This window comes from Scyliorhinus torazame, chromosome 6, assembly GCF_047496885.1.
Source record: "Scyliorhinus torazame isolate Kashiwa2021f chromosome 6, sScyTor2.1, whole genome shotgun sequence".
Taxonomy (NCBI): Eukaryota; Metazoa; Chordata; class Chondrichthyes; order Carcharhiniformes; family Scyliorhinidae; genus Scyliorhinus; species Scyliorhinus torazame.
The window spans coordinates 302161656-302178758 of NC_092712.1; the positions used below are offsets into that span (position 1 = coordinate 302161656).

At 44.4% G+C, this 17103-nt stretch overlaps 1 protein-coding gene and 1 long non-coding RNA gene across 11 annotated transcripts in view; one reads left to right on the forward strand and one right to left on the reverse strand.

Annotated features, from left to right (window-relative positions):
- Positions 1 to 17103, reverse strand: part of mylk4b (myosin light chain kinase family, member 4b) — a 237836-nt gene that overhangs the window by 42512 nt on the left and 178221 nt on the right. For 8 of the 10 annotated variants that reach the window (XR_011947879.1, XM_072509930.1, XM_072509931.1 and 5 more), the window contains 5 exons: positions 10203 to 10552; positions 7432 to 7537; positions 5798 to 5891; positions 5599 to 5711; positions 50 to 191 (listed from right to left, as the gene is read on the reverse strand). Coding sequence is in view for 8 of the 10 variants with exons in the window: in XM_072509930.1 (XP_072366031.1) it covers positions 50 to 191; positions 5599 to 5711; positions 5798 to 5891; positions 7432 to 7537; positions 10203 to 10552 (805 nt within the window). In the remaining 2 variants the exon portion in view is untranslated. The remainder of the gene's footprint in view (positions 1 to 49; positions 192 to 5598; positions 5712 to 5797; positions 5892 to 7431; positions 7538 to 10202; positions 10553 to 17103) is intronic. The other 2 variants (XR_011947880.1, XM_072509924.1) reach the window with 1 other exon arrangement.
- The window catches only part of LOC140425530 (uncharacterized), a 139828-nt gene that overhangs the window by 30201 nt on the left and 92524 nt on the right, over positions 1 to 17103 (forward strand). The window lies entirely within an intron of this gene.

Consider the following 17103-nt stretch of genomic DNA (forward strand, 5'->3'; position numbering starts at 1 on the left):
AGATAAACTACATAATTTTATTTCACAAACCTCCTGTGACAGGCTTTACCTTCAGATCTAGGTGAAGGATGTACCTCTGATGCATATATTGGAGTCCTTCACAAATCTGTCGAACAAAGAGGATTGTGTCCATTTCTGTTAAATTGTAGCTTTCGTCTATGATCCTGTCAAAGAGCTCCCCCCCATCGATACTATGGAGAGAAAAAAAATAAACAGCACAGAATTAATCCCTCACAATTTATTGAACCATTTCCTGTGATAATTGAGGGTCAGAAAAATGGGGGATTCCTGGGTTTTGACTAATTCGCAGACAGACTGATTCTCATTGAGTTGAATGGGATGAGTGCAGCTGGACACTGATTAGAATCAGACCTTGCTGCACATTGTCCAATTAAAATGTCATTATATTGGCCGCCCCTCTACCTCCCACTGGTTAGACACATTGAGGGTAATTTTCACTGTTGCCCACTTACATAACCTGGAATTTATTTCAATGCAATTGGCTGGCCCTATCCTGCCCACCCGATGCAATTTTTACCCAATATTTTACAGCTGATAAGCGAAAATGTGGAAAGGAAATATTTTTAAAAAGCAATATTTATAATACCCTAATGATTTTTCTCCCAGATTTCTCATAGTGCCTTGAAATTAATATTCAGTTTATGGAGTCTCCAGCGCTGACGAGGAGGTTGGCAGCTCTAACTGTAACTGCTTATGGATGTCCTGATTACTAATGACTTAACAGTGAATTATAAATGGGATATTTCTGTCATCGCTCACTGAAAATAACCTACTGTATGAATGAAATATCTTTCTGTGTAACAACATGGAGGAATGTAGGAACATAGGAACAGGAGGAGGCCATTTAGCCCTTGGATTCTGCTCCACCATTCAAAAGACTCCAAATCATCACTTCTCCAATGGGCCTACTTTGGCCTCCCTCTTCCTTTTTATATGTTTAAAGAAATTCTTGCCATCCATTTTTATATCACTTGCTAGTTTACCCTCAAAGTTTATCTTCTCCCTCTTATTATTATTTTGGTCATCTTTTGTTGATTTTTAAAACTTTCCTAATCATCTGGTTTACCGCTAATCTTTGCCACATTGTATGTTTTATTCTTTCAGTTTAACCTTTTAGCATTCCTTTGCCTTACAGGCTTCTCCACACACTTTGAGATCCATCCACTGATTTCCATAATTATTTTAACTCATGTTCCACAGACTGTAGTAAAATCTCACAAACCTGAAAAACACTTCACATGTCTTTCTGGTGTCTCACCTTTCCTCTTAACTCTGTGTGTCTTTATTGAACAGATCTTTGTTCTAGAATCTTTTGCCTCAGACTTCTTGGAAACTCCCTCTAGTTTCCTTAACTGGCTGACCGTTACTCCATGATATGGTTTTTATTGTAGCAAAGCTGAGAGAGATGATGCCGCTCTCGCATTCTAAACCAATTGCATCTAGTAGAGCTATGAGAGCTGTCTTCTCACTCTTTACATATCTCTAACTGCTCTGGCTTTCAGTTAAAACTAAGAACAAAGGGAAACCCCACCCTCTGAAAAGTGGCCTCCTATTGCTATGCAACACCACTACTACTACTATTTATTCTTCACGCTGCAGCCCTCTCTCAACATAATAAAAATACATTTGTAACTTAATCAACCCAACACATCAACACCTTTGTCCAGCATGAATCTAACTATAGGTTTTACCTTTACAGGCACAGATACATTAAATTAAACGCACTTAAAACTTATTTCTAATGTTTACCAATACAAATATAAATCCCTTAAACTGACCTTTGTTTTCTGAACCTGGTAAAGTTAATAAAATATATAATAATCAAGATAAATAAGTGCATAATATAATTAAGAAATTAATTAAGACTTTTATGTTTGGTCAGTCAGGCGATGTGTCAAGGCTGCAATATGTGGGACCTCCTGGATATAATTGTGATCCAGGCCAAACACATCTGCAATAAGTGTTTGTAGCTAGAAGAACGTCAGGTCAGAGTCATTGACCTGGAGGCTGAGCTGCAGACACCGCAACACATCAGGGAGGGAGAAAGTTACCATGATATTTTGTACAAAGAGGCAGTCACACCACTTTGCATATAGTTTTTTGATTTATTCAGTGGTCAGGGACAGAAGGGTGAGTCTGAAAATGAAGCAGGTGAGGGCCTGAAAAAAGAGTAAGGATTTTATGCTTCTGTTATACAGGGCATTGCTGAGACCATATCTTGAAGACTGTGTGATGTTTTTGGTCTCCTTATCGGAGGAAGAATGTAAATGTGTCAGAGGCAGTTCAGAAGAGGTTTACTAGGTTCACACCTGGAAGAAACAGTGAGGATAGGTTGGACAGACTGGGCTTCTTCCCACTGGGGTTTAAGAATGAGGGATGATTTAATCAAAGTATACAAGATAGACGTGGAAATGATGTTTCTACTTGTGTGGGAGTCCAGAACAAAGAACACCAGAGCACAGGAACAGGCCCTTCGGACCTCCAAGCCTGTGCCAATCATGATGCCTGCATAAACTAAAACCTTCTGTACTTCCAGGGTCCATATCTATCTATTCCCATCCTATTCATAGATTCGTCAAGATGCCTCTTAAACATCGCTATCTGCTTCCACCACCTCCCCCGGCAGCGAGTTCCAGGCACTCACGACCCTCTGTGTAAAAAAATCAGTCTTGCATTTCTCCTCTAAACTTTACCTCTTGCATCTTAAACCTATGTCCCCTGGTAATTGAATTTTTCACCCTGGGAAAAAAGGTCTGACTATCCGCTCTGTCCATGCCACTCATAATTTTGAAACATCTATCAGGTCACCCTTCAACCTCTGTCGTTCCAGCGAAAACAATCAGAGTTTATCCAACATCTCCTCATAGCGAATATCCTCCAGACCAGGCAACATCCCTGCAAACCTCTTCTGTACGCTCTCCAAAGCATCCACATCCTTCTAGTTGTGTGGTGACCAGAATTGTATGCAATATTCCAAATGTGGCCTAACTAAGGTTCTGTACTGCTGCAGCATGACTTGCCAATTTTTATACTTAACACCCTGACCTATGAAGGCAAGAATGTCTTCTTGACGACCTTATCCACCTGCATTGCCACTTACAATGATCTGTGGACCTATACACCCAGATCTCGCTGCCTGCCATTGACTGTATGATCCCACCTGTATTAGACCTTTCCAAACTGCATTACCTCACATTTTGTCCAGATTAAACGGCATCTGCCATCTCTCCGCCCAAGTCTCCAACCAATCTATATCCTGCTGTATCATCTCACAGTCCTCATCACTATCCGCAACTCCACCAATCTTTGTGTCATCCACAAAATATACTAATCAGACATACTGCATTTTCCTCCAAATCATTTATATTCTAGGGAACCCCATTGTAAAATTAAGGGTAGCCCTTATAGGGCAGAGATGAGGGTGGAAGCGGGATCACTCCTGAATATCTTTAACGCTGAGGTAGGTCGATTCTTGTTAGGCAAGGGAATAAAAGGTTGTTGGTGATAAATGGGAATGGGGAACATAAAATACAAACAGATCAGCCACAATCTTATTGAACGGCATCGCAGGCTCGAGGGGCCAAATAGCCTACCTCTGGTCCTATTTTATATGTTCAAATGTTCATCAGACAATCCCTTCATTGAAGGAATAATGAGACAACTGAACCTTTTTTTTTTAAACAGAGGCCAAAACTCTACTCCAGATGTGGACTCACCAAGGCCCTGAATAACTATCTGCAACTTTTATATGCCATTCCTCTTGCAATAAATGCCAACATTCCAATTGCCTCCCTAATCACTTACTGTAGCTGTGTACTAATTTTACTTGATCCATGTACAAGTACATCCAGATCCTTCTTCTCCATTTAAATAATTTATAATATAAATAATATAACTATTTAAAACAAATATTATTGATTTAATCCAGCAATCTTTCATTAAAATTCACATCCCTGTTCCCTTATAGTTAAATGTTTCACTGACAACAAACTTTCCACAGTTCAGAGGTCTTGTGTTGAGGCCCCATGCTAGAATCTGAGTGCATAAGCTAAGCTGACACTTCAGTGCAGCACTGCCAGATGTGCAGTTTCTGGATAAGACATTAAACTAAGGCCCAAGTTGCCATTTTAGGTGGACGTAAAAGATACCACTGCATCATTCAAAGAAATGCTGCAGAACTTTCCTGTTGTCCAATCCAGCAATCACATTTCATGCAACACCACTAAAGTAGATTGTCCAGTCACATATCTTATTGTTATCTGTGGGAACTTCCTGTGTGCAAACTGGCTCCTTGAAGTTCCTACATTAAAATACCAACTACACTTTATCATTATGATGCGACTTGTGCATGAGTATTATTCATCTTTAATTTTAACGACTGATCAAACATGTGTGCGGAGTTTGCACATTCTGCCCTTGTCTATGTGGGTTTCCTGTGGGTTCTCTGATTTCCTCCTACACTCCAAGGATGTGCAGGTTAGGTGGGTTGGCCATGACCAAGCAACTTTCCCCTTTATAGCTTGTAGTTCTGCATGTGTGGTGTGTATTACGAAGGTCAAGCATGGGGGTTCATCTTTTTCTTATATCTTTCCATGGTAAATTTGTTAATCTCACAAAAAGTAACCCCTCTGGCATGTTAAACTCAGGAAAGATGGCCAGACTAGTTTCTTTACAATCAGCAGGTAAATAGTTACGCACAGACACGGAGTACATAGCTTTGTCCCCTCTAAATGCTAAAACAAACCTTGTCACAATCAACCAAGGAGTTCTGATACATGTCCTCAATGGTCGTAACAACTTTAAAAAGCAATTAACTGGCTGGGATTTAGAGAGGTTCATGAAAACCTCCATATAAATACTTTTCTTTTTCCAATGTAGGCAAATGTAAAGGGGATTCCAGGGACAACCTATGTAGTCAATAATTAACGGAATTTATTTTTGGCATGGCTGAAGATGTTAGGTTGCTCCTAAAGCTTGGATAAGATTCTGTTGCATTGCCCGCTGAGACGTTTTGCGTTGGCTTGACTTTGTTTTATAATAAAGATTTAAAGGACTAAATAGATTAGGAACATTAGGGTTACCAACTCTGGTTGGACATATTCCTGGAGATTTGCGCGCATGAGTTTGTGTTCCCCCCTCCCCACCTTTCCTCTGCTTTTCGTCCAACAACATGTGCATCCCTGCAGCACCCCACTTTCCATTTGTCAAATGAGAATTTTTTTTAAAACCTTCACTAAACCTGGTTGGATGATTCTCCTTCAAACAGCAATTTAACCGTCCTTCGATTTTAAAAAAATTGCAACTTAGAGATGAAAGAAGATTTTAAAATGCAGACAATCCTTTTTGTCCCCCCTATCTTATTTCTCCTCCCTGGGTTACTCACAGCAGAGCCCTGCAGATCAGTCTTCAGTTCCTAATGATTCCTGGAGGGTTGGCAACCCCAGGGCAGATGCAGTCAATGTTCTGGTCGCATAATTGAGCCTGCTACCACATCCATAAGACTACCGTTGTGAATAAACTTTCGAAAATTGTTACTTCAAACGATGGCTAACACCAGTAAAAATCGCTGGTACTTACTATTCCATGATGAGAATTATATCATTCTTTGACTCGAAAGCATCGTAAAGCTGGATGAGGTTGGTGTGATTGAGCTGGTTCATGACTTGGATCTCATTCTTTACCTCCTCCTGCTGACCAATAACAATGTGTAGAATGATACAAGAAAAATCAAACCATCTCCATGGCAGAGGACCAGTGTTAGTCAGAATGACCATACCTTTTGCTTTGCTGCTCTGGTTTTAATAATTTTGGCGGCTAAAGTAAGACCTGTAGATTTTTCTACACATTTGTGGACTTGTCCAAACCGTCCTCTGTAACAAACCGTTAAAGACAGATGTACAATTTTTAAAAAATGATAGGCCAAGCAGCAGCTACATTTTTACTTAAAGAAGCATTTCCACAATAGGAACATTATTATCACTGAAAGAGAGACATGTTTCCAAAGGACAAATGCAAGAATGCAGCATTTCAAACAACCACACTTTATACTAGATGAGGGTAGGATGCTGATTACCTTAGTATTACTTAGTAAATCGAACATGACTGCAAGAACAATGGCAAAGTGTACATTCACCTGGGTTTAGTGGTATATGTTAAAGAAAACATTTCTAGCTGACCTATTTCAGAAACAAAATTGCAATATCAAAGGACCCTTTCAATGTCCACCCACAGTCTTATTTTATTCATATAATTGATGAATTAATATACAGGCAACAACCATAACAGTCCGCATATAGGACTTTATTTGTATTAACTATAGTGTTTTTATCCACCCAGGCGACAGTCTCCGCAGATACTTGAAAAGCACAGAACTCATTGAAGTGGGAAAGTGGAGATCTTCGGGCTGATGGGTTTTGAGCTGTGTGGATGATGTAACATAAAATATATTCTGTACTGTGCTGTACAGTTCTATGTTCTATGTTCTATATTATCAATACTGTGACAAAATGATGTAGCTCCAAATGAAAAACCATCACCACATTCCCGCACAGCTGTTCTCTCACTAACACTCCTCTGATACAGAGATAATTGTCCCGATATTTCTGGAAGGTAGGGAGGGTTTGGGGGAGCCCAGTAGCTTAAGACATATCCAACAAGGTCAAGGACAGGGAAATCCTGCTTAATTTAAGGACAGATCTTATTCATTGCAGTGTTAATGTAAGCCTACTTGTGACACTAATAAAGATTATTAGATTATTGCCCAATTTGCCTCTGGTTCCTGCTCTGCAGCTGCCCAGGTTGAGAGGCAGACTGACCGTTAAGTGTGAGAGGCTTTGGTAGATGATGGCAACTGGAGACCATTGGGGTCTGTCCTTGATAATTGGAAATATTTCACGTTGGTTGGAACTGGACCGCTAATTGTGAGAAAGTGTGTACTAGGAGCAATTACTGCTTTGGAGGGACATGGTGCCCGGGTGTTCGATAAATGTGGCAGAAGGTTTGCCTGACAGTGTGAGTGAAGGAGCACTCCTGCTCCTTCAGGCCCACAAGCAGAGCTGGAAAAGCACCCACCAGCTGGATGCAGCTGCTTTTCCCACAGCTGAAAATTTCCCGAGCCCTGAGCAATCTGGCCGGTCATATTAAATTCAACTGCCTGCCAAAATATCAGGAGTGGAGCCGCATTTACATCTTATAAATGGTGAACTTGCCTCTCCAGAATGGATTGGATGCCCGAAAACTCACTTGGGTTAAGACAAGCAAGTTTGGCATTGGGTGTCGCAAATTGCCCAGATATTACCCCCAACCAGCTCTCTTCCACTCATCGTGGAGATGTTGGGGGGTGGGGTAAAATTACCCCCAGTGCATTCTTAACAATCGATCATTTTCCGATGAACATGAAACAGAACTGACCCTCCAAGGATTTCCGATTTGTGTATTGTATAGTAATTGCTGATTTGGGCCGTGTTTGCTGACACAATCCGATGTTCGAATGGAGCAGGTGGCGTAGGACCATCATCTAGACCAGGAAGGATAAAATACAGAAATAGTTTGCCACTTGTGCATCTGTTGTAAAGAAAGAGGTCATAGGACACAAGAAGATTGACATTAACTGCTCTTAGATTGTACCGTAATGTTAACGGCCAAATTAATAAATCAAAGACTTATTGGATTACATTGAAAACTTTCGGAACAGTTGATAAGATATTGGGCAAAATATGGCCATAGGGAATGACTGTAACGCTGTCTGCAACACAGACCCATTGTAAAACAGGAGGTACAGGAGCAACTGTGGCATTTCCTCCATCCATTGCCATTTCAAAATATTAGCCTCGATTTTAACCAGGGATAGAGATCAGATGGGCAGAGGGCATGGTGTCCATAAAAACCCCTGCCTTCAGCAACAACAATTGCCTGTTGCCCAAAGCGGGCAGGAATTGTTAGCCAGAGGGTGGGTGGTGGGGAAATTTGGGGTGGCAAGAGGCTGCCGGTCAGCACCACATATTTCATCACCAGCAACAAGAAATATCACAGGGCAGGGTTTGGAAGGGCCTCGTGATTCAAAAAAGGGTGTAGCTGAAGTGGGGCGTGCTAACCTTTCCTGGCCAAACCCACAGGAAGAGCTCTCCAGCTCCCTCTGGTCCTACAGGGAAAACCTAAAAGTAAAGAACTTACTTATGGCCACCTCCAGCCCAGACTTCTCTTCCCAATGTTTTCACTTGGTCGGAAAGCCACAATGGCTTCCCCAATTAGGTCATGAGTTCAGATTGCAGGGGAGCCCACTCATTACATCATTCCGTTATTTAGCAAGGAAGGTAGAAGCCATGAAGCTACAGATGTATCAGTTCCATGTCAGTTTCGGGGGAGTTACTAGAATCTATGATTGATACAGATTTGCACATATTTAAGGTGTTGGCTTAGTCTGCTTGTGTGTGCTTCATGAATAAACAACTATTATTAATAGTCGTTTGGGAGTACAGAACTTGAGTGTTACTGAAAAAAGGACATTTTATCAAAGTTTTTCATCTTGCACCCATCAGGACAATCGCAATGTCAGGGGAAACAATTTTTTACCGCGTGAGAAGAGGGTGCTGATTGGTTGGTCAGTGAACTCTAACCTGGGAATTTGGGGAAGCAGATTTGGGGTAGTCTGGAAGTCCCAGACTTGGGATTGGTGAGGGGGGGGGGGGGCGGTATGAGGGGATAGTTGTGGGGAGTTGAGGGTGTCATCTGGGGAATTGGGGGTGTCCCTTGGGAGATCAGTGTGGGCCTGTGCAATAGTCACCCAGAAGCTAGAAGAGGTTTTTATTCTTCGAACTTCTTCTGGGTAACTATTGACGTAACCACAAAGATGTGCTGGGGATGCCCCCCAGACATTTCCTGGTATGCTTTGCACAGCTGTTGCCTGGAAGTGCAGACTTCTCCTGGGCAGTTTCCCAGCACTGGGAGCCAACTGAAAACCATCCTACTTTGCCACTTGAATCACATTTTCAGTTGGGTCCCAGCAGAGCAATTGCCCAGGAGAAGTTTGCACTATGGGCAGACAGATGTGCAAACCTTATCAGGAAACCTCGCCTCTCCAATACTACAGCCTAGAGTTCAGTTAACCTATGGTCCAGTAACTCAATCTACTTCTCAACTGATTGCCATAAGAACAGATATTTAGTAATGAAATGAGGCAACTCGAACAGATTCGGTCAAACCAGTTAAATGCAAACAGTAGGAATGGTGGAAGATTGGATTGATTAGACATTTTGGATGTAGAGAAACAGAAAAGATCAAGTTGAGGGGATCACATAGAGAGAGAGAGAGAGAGGGAGAGGAACAGCATCAGAGATTAGAACTAAATCAAAATAAAACAGAACTAAATGGAGAAATAACTCAAAGGGAGACGCTCCGGGAACAGCAGCAGGTTAATGAATTGGTTAAGAACATGAAGATTTCCGATGTGTGCTCGAAGTTGTGAAATCATGAATTCATTGGGAACGTTTTTACAATTTCATTATACCTTACAAAGCGGAACTTCCTCTTGGATATCAAATTTTTATTCATAACAGTTTGTAACCCAGGACGTAAGATGTAATGCTATATTTTGCAAACCGTTCAGGGCTTAATTATAATAGAAAAAGCAAATAATACAGCGAATGCTGAAAATATGAAAGAGAACCAGAAGATTCTGGAAACACACAGCAAGCCAGTCAACATCTGTGGGAGCAAAGTGAACTCCGCAGAGGACTTTACCTCGGTCTTCACATTCAATTCGCATTCCACAGGTTTAGCGTCAGTTAAACTAGTTAACACCAGTGCTAGTCTTGTACAGTGAATGCACTGTAAAATGCTCAGTAAATATTTATTTATGAAGCACATATTAAGGCCCCAATTTCCCTCTCCTGTGAACTTGGAAACTGCTCACACGAATGGAAGCGGAATATCGGGGCCTAAAACTCTTGGTGGCGTGATGGTTCAAGTGCGGCCTGAATCCAGAGTTAAAAACCCACCTGACATTGGACTGAAGAGCAGGAAGTCTCCTGAGAGGAGCTCGTCCTATTCCGCTTCAACTCAGTGTCAGATTAGGCTTTGATACCTGATTTATATTCCAGGCGTTTAGCACTTGTGCCACTTCGCATTGGCACTCACCTTCTCAAGCTCTCAGAACAACAAGATATAAGTCGGTCTCTACTTGCCAATCACAGTGTGTGGATTCTCCTCTTTAGTCTCCTGATTATTTTCTTGCTGGGCAGCAGTGGGGGTGGCTGTGCTCTGACACGCCGCAGATTCGGACGTGTTTTCCTGGGCAGCAGAGGGGGTGGCATTGCTCTGACACGCGGCAGGTTCAGACGCGCCTTCCTGGCCTTTTTCCTCCACTCTGCTCTTTTTGGTGTCATCTTTAAGCGAATCTTCCCCACTCCCTCTTCTTTTATTGGCGGTGCTCACATCTTTGAATTCATGTTGTTCAGTATTTTGTGCTGTTCCTTCCTCCAGGTCTGCTGCAGCCGCCAAGAGAGCTTCAGCCTCTCTTTCACTATCTTCGTATCTTTCAAAAGTAACAAAGTTAGACAAATATATTTTGTTTCAAAAGCAAGGACACGATTGAGTATGCAAGCCTTAATCTTTTGGGTTCCAGCTCTGGAGTGAGACTTGAAACTTGTCCCTCCCAGGCAAGAGGACTATGAATTGATACTTAATCAATGCTTGGCAAACAGTGAAATCATTCCCATTTACGAACTGAACAAAACAAGGCGATCATTTAAGATTTGGTTTGTTTTCAAAATTCAATTCAATTTGTCTTTCTAAAAAGAATGCGAATTAAGATGAAGAAAGACACTCTCTATAAATTTCTCTCCTTGTTTCTTTTCTTCCTCCTCCTCTCAGCCTCCCCCTCTCTGTCTCTTACATTTCCTGCTTTCCTTCACCTTTCCAATGTTTCTCCTTGCCTGAAAGGCATGGGTAATTAGAATGCTCAGGGGATAGGTTGAATTACATTGTCGTGAAATGTGTAATTGAACCAAATTGTTTAAAACCTTATTTGGGACATTTGAATTTTTAAATGCAGAGATTTAAAAAATGGCAAACATTTTTTTCCAAAAGGTACATTCAGTAATTAAATTCATTCACCGACAAATCGTGATTATGACTATTTATATATGGTTTTACCATTAAAAAGTCTTTACTCCTTTATATGTGGTTTACCTATTACAGGTTTTACTCCTTAGCAAGAGATTGGGAGGCCCTGATGTCTGGAAAAATGGTGCGGAATGGTGTCCGGTGGGTGAGTATGGAATCTTCCCACCGCAATGCCATTTTGCCAGCAGCTGGAAGAGTAGCCGCTTACTGGGAGCCCACATGAGCCACTTCAGTAGCCAACTAATTTTTTTTCCAACATCATGTTGGGGGGTTATGTTATGTACTCGTTACGTCTACTGCCACATGGGGTGACCACCCTGTGAATGAATCCCTGCCTGGCTCTGATATGCTTCAACCCCACCTCCCCACCCCACCCCCACCCTTCTTCAAGGGCGCCTTGGCCATTGAGGCGTCCTCCCCTCACAGTTGTAGCCTCAGCACTGGCCACCACTATCAGTGGCGCTTTTGAGATTGATCACCTGCCTGCCCTCCTATTGGGTCAGAAGGGTCTTGCAGGTGGCCTGCCAACCTTAATAGAGCCAACAGCTCTGGCAGCAGCCATTTAATTGGCCGGCAGCACAATTATGTCTCCTTGGGTTCCACTGGTGGCCAAAGTGGGGCTGCTTCCCTCTTTCAGCCCCAGGAATGGTGGACTTCCTAGTCCTGACCAAACTCAGCACAGTGTTCTTTTTACCCCGTTAATACCATTTTCGTCGCTGGATTATTCCCAGTGGCTGTGCCAAGTGAAGTTGGGGACAGTGAGGTTTAAGCAAATTAATTCATGGCAGACAAAATGGTGCAGGAGCGAGGGTTTCATTTTCCTATGGCATTGGGACCTGTTCTGGGTCAGGATGGACCTGTACAAGATGAATGGGTTGCACCTCAATAAGGCTGGAACCAATGCCCTTGTGTGAGTGCTAATTAGCGCCATGGGGGCAGCATTTAATCCCGATTACAGTGGGGAGGGGAACCGGGACGAAGCAGCAGAAATATGCACCACTGTCTGGGAGAGGCAAACTGCATTATGACGAAGAGCAATTCACAAATCAGAGGGCACAGACAGGGAAGAAATTCAAAAGAGACTCCGATGGGTTTGGAGTGCATGTGTGTAAATGTACAGAGCGTGGTGATTAAGGTTGGGCAGCTGCCATAACTAGTTGTCCCTTAGGACTGTGGAGTAATGGCATTGCAGAGACCTGGTTCAAACAAGGGGGAGGAATGGGAACTTAACATTTCAAGCTACAATGTAGTTTGAAAAAAATAAAGAAGGAACGAAGAAGGGGCAATGACAGTACTGATTAAATGTATCGTTAACAGCTCAGGAAAGGGACGATACACGTGAGATCAAGACGGACTCTATTTCGGTAAAAGTATAAGGAACAGAAGGAAAGTCGGTCGGCTGCTCTTTGTATGTTATCGGACGCCAAATGCTGTAGTATGAAGGAGATAGGGGAGCAAATTTGCAGATGAATTTTAGAACAATGAAGAGTATAGTGGTGTGGTCCTGGGGGTTGGTGTTAAGACCACTGCTCTTTTTCCGATATATTATTTGCATGGACTTGGTTTAATTGGGGATTCAAAGTTTGCCCTGGCAGTAAACCTCAGAAAAATAGTCAACAGTGAGGTGGGCAGTCTACAAGAGGGCAGGACCTGCTGAAATGGACAGAAACCTGAGAAAATGAAATTTAGGACAGGGGTGAAGGGTTTGCACTTTGAAAGGAGGAATGAGCAGAGACCTAGATGCGGGTACAATATTAAAGGGAATGAGAACAGTGCCCCCTCCAAGGCACACACCATTTCGACTTGGACTGATACCGCTGTTCCTTCATCACCACTGGGTCAAAAGCAAGGTGCCTGTTCTCTCTGCCTACCAGCATCACAGAGCACTTACTCCATACAGACTGAAGTGGTTCAAGAAGTCATCTCACCATTCCAGGGACCTGTTGGGGGCAATAAATTCTGGTCTTGTCGGCGACGCCCACACCCGAGAATGAATTTTTTAAAAGAATCAAAAGCAGTTCAAGAAGCACTGCCAAGGTCCTATGAAAATAATCAATTAATAATCAGCAATTAATAACAAAGGCTTGCACCAAAAAAGGAGGCCGATGAGGTTTTTCAAAGTAATTTGTGAAAATCCTTTCACCCTGCTGATTGTTTACCTCCTTATCCTGAAAGAGAATTTGCAATATGAAAGACATTGAAAAATATTGTTCGCAAGAAACATACTTTTTTTGCTTATGAAATGCCTTCAATGATTTCTGTTGAGGCCTGCACCTAAGAGGCCTGAGGCTAGAGTTTGTGGTGCGTCCGAGAGCTATTGGATGGAATTCTTTGGCCACTCGCTGGCAGCAGGTTTTCTCTGGTCCCGTCGTCAGTGCACCCCTGTCCCCGGTTTTCCCGGTGATGGGGGGTAGTTTCAATGGGAATTCCCACAGACAGCGGCGGGAGCAGAGAATCCCGCCACCAGCGAATGGTGCGCCGCCTCCCGCTGCCGAGGAGCACGCGCCCTGGGAAGGCCGGAGAATCCCACCCGATCTCATTTTCAGCTGAAGAGTTTGCCCCTCGGGTTAACCATGCACATCTGTGCCTACAACGACCAGAGCTAATTGATGATTGATACCCAGTTTAGCATTTAAAGGAGCATGTCAGAAGCAGCAATTAGTGTGGCTGCTTCCTTCGCTGCAGCCATGCATGAATGGAAAATCACTGAAGACTAAACCTGCCGGTGAATCAATTTTGATGAGCAGCGAAAATAAATAGTCGTTAGCAGGTTTGTACAAAATATTAAAACAAGTAAAGTGTCTACTTTTGTTTGGATCACACTGCTGAAACAAGGATAAAGGTTACAAGGTTTAAGGGTTGTTTATTTAGGAAGTGTCTCACGTTAAATCAGTGGCAAATGAAATTCTGCACTTGGAAATTTTGAAACATGCGTTTCCGTAATATGTGTTAAATTGTCAAATTTTGTAACCCGTCATCGAATGAGAAAATTACTGTTATCAATGGTCAGTTTTGAAAGGGCTGTATTGTTATTGAAGTTGTAAAGGGGGATGGTGAAAAAAATCGTGAACTTACAAAGTTACTCATTGAAGCAAAGCCCTTTGAGCAACATTAGTGTCGCCAGCTCCTGCTGGAACTATTCTGGGAGCTGTTGGCAGATGTGATGCCAGAGGATCCTGGCTAGTGTGGAGCCCATTCCGGGGGGACGGGGTCAGGTCGAAAGCCCTAGGGCCGGGTCTCTCCAATCCCGCGGACACGTTCTGACATCGGTGTGAAAAGGCGTCAACGGGAGTCGAGTGTGCGGTATTCATCCCTTCCTAGGGGGCTGGTACAGTGTCAGAGTGGTCTCCGCTGCTCCGGCGCCCTAAACCCAGTGCGCCACGGCCGGCGTGAGTTTGCGCATGCGCGTGGGTTCCCGTCTCCACGCCGGCCCCCAAGCAATATGACGGAGCCCACAGAGGCACGGCGCGGAGGAACATAGGCCCCCCGCAGAACTAGCCCGCGGAACGGTAAGCCCCGATCGCGGGCCAGGCCACCGTGGAGGCCCCCCCCCCGGGGTCGGATGCTCCCCCCCCCCCCCCGCCCCCAGCAGGACGGCCCCCGCAACATAAACTCCGAGGTCCCGCGGGGTAGGACCATATGTAACCTACTCCAGCAGGGCTCGGCCTAACTCGGAGGGCACTCGGCTCGTCAGAGGCCCGGAGAATCGCCGGGGGGGTGGGGGCACTTCCAACGGCCCCCAACCAGCACGGTGGCGATCCTGCGGGCACCGAAGAATCGATGCCGGAGAATCGGCGCAGGGTCGGAGATTCCTGGCCCTGGACACTAATGGGATTGGAATGGGAGCTTTGGTTCACATAAGTGAACAAAAGTACTTTGTGTTAGTACCCTTGTTGAGAATTGGCTAGTTTAGCCAATTCTGTGCCCGGGCGCCCGCTGAAACTGATCAACTGCTACCGAATCTTCACACCCCCCTCACCCCTCACCAGCTCAAACCACCGTCTCTACATTTGCCCGTCTCCCTCTCTTTCACACACACCTGAAGGATGGTCCTCTCACGCACAGAGGTGAGGTGAGAGTGATTGCTCCTGACACCAATGCAACATTTGACCGAATATGGCATCAAGGAGCTCCAGCTAAACTGGAGTCAATGGGAATCAGGGGGAAAACTCTCCGCTGATTGGAATCATACCTGGCACAAAGGAAGATGGTTGTGGTGGTTGGAGGTCAATCGTCTCAGCCCCAGGACATCTCTGCAGGGGTTCCTCAGGGTAGTGTCCTAGGCCCAACCATCTTCAGCTGCTTCATCAATGACTCCCTTCATCAGAAGGTCAGAAGTGGGATGTTTGCCGAAGACTGCACAATGTTTAGCAACTTTTGCAATTACTCAGATAATGAAGCAGTCCATGTCCAAATGCAGCAAGACCTGGACAATATCCAGGCTTGGGCAGACAAGTGGCAAGTTGCAATCGCGCCACACAAGTGCCAGGCAATGACCATCTCCTACAAGAGAGGATCTAACCATCACGCCTTGACATTCAATGGCATTACCATCACAGAATTCCACCACAATTAACTTCCTGGGGATTACTATCGATCAGAAACTGAACTGGACTAGCCATATCAATACTGTGGCTACCAGGACAGGTCAAAGGCTAGGACTCCTCCGGCAAGTAACTCACCTCCCGACTCCCAAAGCCAGTCCACCATCTACAAGGCACAAGTCAGGAGCATAATGGAATACTCTCCTCCTGCCTGGATGAGTGCAGCTCCAACAACACTCAAGAAGCTCAACACCATCCAGGACAAAGCAGTCCGCTTGATTGCTACCCCTTCCACAAACATTCAAACCCTCCACCACCGACGAATAGTGGCAGCTGTGTGTACCATCGACTTCAGATGTATGTGTATGAGTGTCTGAAAGGGACCATCCTTCAGGTATGTGTGCCTGAAAGAGACCATCCAGTAACTCACCATGGCTCCTTCGACAGCACCTTCCAACCACACCACCACGACCATCTAGAAGGACAAGAGTAGCAGATACCTGGGAACCCATCACCTGGAAGTTCCCCTCCAAGTCACTCACCACCCCTACTATAACGCTGTTCCTTCACTGTCACTGGGGCAACATCCTGGAACATCCTCCCTAACAGGACATGAGTGTACCTACACCTCAAGGATTGCAGGATTTCAAGAGGGTAACTCAGCACCACCTTCTGAAGGGCAACACGGGACAGAAATGCAGGCCTAACAAGTGACGCCCACATTCCATAAATTAATTTAACATGTTTTTTAAAAGTACACACGACTGAAGGATGTCACACCTGAAGGAAAATCTCTCTCAGACACACACACACCTGAAGGATGGTCTCTTTCAGACACACACACACCTGAAGGATGGCACTCACACATACACCTGAAGGATGGTCTCTCTCAGACACTCACACCTGAAGGATGGTCTCTCTCAGACACACACACCTGAAGGATGGTCTCTCTCAGGCACACACACACACACCTGAAGGGTGGTCTCTCTCAGACACACACACACACACCTGAAGGGTGGTGTCACAGACACACACACCTGAAGGATGGTCTCTCTCACTCACACACACCTGAAGGATGGTCTCTCTCAGACACACACACACCTGAAGGATGGTCTCTCTCAGACACACACACACCTGAAGGATGGTCTCTCTCAGACACTCACACCTGAAGGATGGTCTCTCTCACTCACACACACCTGAAGGATGGTCTCTCTCAGACACACACACACCTGAAGGATGGTCTCTCTCAGACACACACACACACACCTGAAGGGTGGTGTCACAGACACACACACCTGAAGGATGGTCTCTCTCACTCACACACACATGAAGGATGGTCTCTCTCAGACACTCACACCTGAAGGATGGTCTCTCTCAGACACACACACACACACACCTGAAGGGTGGTGTCACAGAC